Consider the following 2,008-nt stretch of genomic DNA (forward strand, 5'->3'; position numbering starts at 1 on the left):
TCTATCTATTTGAGTTGAGCTTTGCCAAAGTAAAAGGGTAGAAAGTAAAAAATTCATGTTACTTATTATGTTACGTATTATTGTTGTAAAATTTTATAGAAAAATAATATTAATAATGTTATAATAATATTAATTGTGTCATCCCACAGTGTCGTGAGGGATTTGGCGGGGGGGGGGGGGGGGGGGGGGGTCTGATCCTAGAATTGCCCCTGTGTGTGTGTGTGTGTGTGTGTGTGTGTGTGTGTGTGTGTGTGTGTGTGTGTGTGTGTGTGTGTGTGTGTGTGTGTGTAAGTGTGTGTGTGTGTGTGTGTGTGTGTGTGTGTGTGTGTGTGTGTGTGTGTGTGTGTGTGTGTGTGTGTGTGTGTGTGTGTGTGTGTGTGTGGCGTGCATGCACCACACATATGCATTCATGCTTTGTTGCACACTAAGATCCTCTCCTCTTGCAGACCCTTACTGTAAAGCTGGATGTGGCAAATTCAGCAACAGTTTCTACTACATTTCTACTGATCGAAAGAAGTGGAAGGACAGCAGGGAGGACTGTCGACGGAGAGGAGCAGACCTGGTCATCATAAACAGTGAAGAAGAACAGGTGAAGGGTTGCTGTTTGATTATAAACATCATAAAGTGTGTTTAATTTGATTGAAAACTGTCTCATATTGCACACTTTGTTTGAGTGCTTCACAAGTGTGTGTTGATGTAATTTGTCTTTTAAACAATTCAACAGAAATTAATCAATTCCTTGGACAAGAAAGTTTGGATTGGTTTGAGTGACAGTGTTCAGGAGGGAGTCTGGAAATGGGTGGATGGTTCACTTCTGAACAGCACAGGGTAAGACATCCATTCCTCAGTCCTATTTAACAGTCAACAGTGAACAGGTTGGTCTGATAATGCATTGTGCATCTCATTTTCCATCAGGTATAGTAGGTAATAGGTATTTTCTCTTTTTAACAGGTTCTGGAGCACAGGTCAGCCCAGTGGATATTTCAATGATAAGGATGTGGACTGTGTTAACACAAATTGGCATCAAGAACTAAACAGCTGGAATGATGGCGTTTGTAAATTTCCGCAATTCTGGGTCTGTGAAAAAGTGATTGATTTCTAACATGATGTGTCATCTCAAATGAAAACATATTGTGACTTAACACCCCACACCAAGATGTCATTCACATAGAGAACATGAAATGCTCCTGTTAAGTGATTGTCTTTATTGTTTTAAAGCACTTTGTAATCTATTGTTGTCATAGCTTCAGAACAAGAATGGCTGTTGGGACCAGGATCGGTATTTGTTAAGCATAACAATTGTAGATTTAAAAGATCCTCTTTTCAGCAATCTCAACTCAAGACTGAAAGGGATGTTTGTTAGCTAGATTGTTAATACGATTAGACTGTGTAACATCCTGCATGAGGAACTTATTTTTATCTTTCAAATTCTGTCTCTAAATACACTTCCATCGACCGACCTTACCAGATCCTCTTTTCTGCATTTTCAACACAAAGTGATTTTGTTAAGATTAGAATGTGCAACATCTTGCCTAAGGAACTTAGATAAGCTACTTCAAATCAATGTCTCAGAATACATCGACCTACTGTAGTTTTGTATGTTTTTAATTTTGCTGTTTTATTTTTAACCACCTTTGCAATATGCTTCACAATTTGTGACTCCTTTGTATATTTTACAATTCTTTTTTGGCCATATGATAGAATTACATTGCAAACTTTGCTTTTATGAGATAACAAGAAGAGAAGTGCCGTCTCAATAAAATGTATTTTGCCAACTCATTCTGTGTGGATTGAGAAATGAAATGTTTTTAGAAACAGGACATATATTGCCTAAAATTTGTGTACACCATCATATACAGTATTATTGGATGCTGAATAGCCCGTCAACAGTTTGCTCACAGCTTGGTCTTTTACAGTCAAAAGCTAGTTCTGAATCCATATGAGAATAACCAGTCTTCGTTTGATCAAGCCACACGAAATGCTTTCACTAAAAGTCACTTTTAGTACA

The 2,008-nt window shown here is 38.0% G+C and overlaps 1 protein-coding gene across 3 annotated transcripts in view; it reads left to right on the forward strand.

Moving 5' to 3' along the window:
• LOC310794347 (CD209 antigen-like protein A) overlaps nucleotides 1–1,770 on the forward strand; it is a 5,117-nt gene extending 3,347 nt beyond the window's left edge. For all 3 annotated transcript variants that reach the window (XM_083656333.1, XM_083656334.1, XM_083656335.1), the window contains exons 5-7: nucleotides 447–589; nucleotides 725–828; nucleotides 952–1,770. In XM_083656333.1, coding sequence (XP_083512459.1) covers nucleotides 447–589; nucleotides 725–828; nucleotides 952–1,102 — 398 coding nt within the window. In that variant the 3' untranslated portion in view covers nucleotides 1,103–1,770. The remainder of the gene's footprint in view (nucleotides 1–446; nucleotides 590–724; nucleotides 829–951) is intronic.
• The last annotated feature ends 238 nt before the right edge of the window (nucleotides 1,771–2,008 follow it).

Source organism: Poromitra crassiceps (genome assembly GCF_964638095.1).
Source record: "Poromitra crassiceps genome assembly, chromosome: 19".
Lineage (NCBI taxonomy): Eukaryota > Metazoa > Chordata > Actinopteri > Beryciformes > Melamphaidae > Poromitra > Poromitra crassiceps.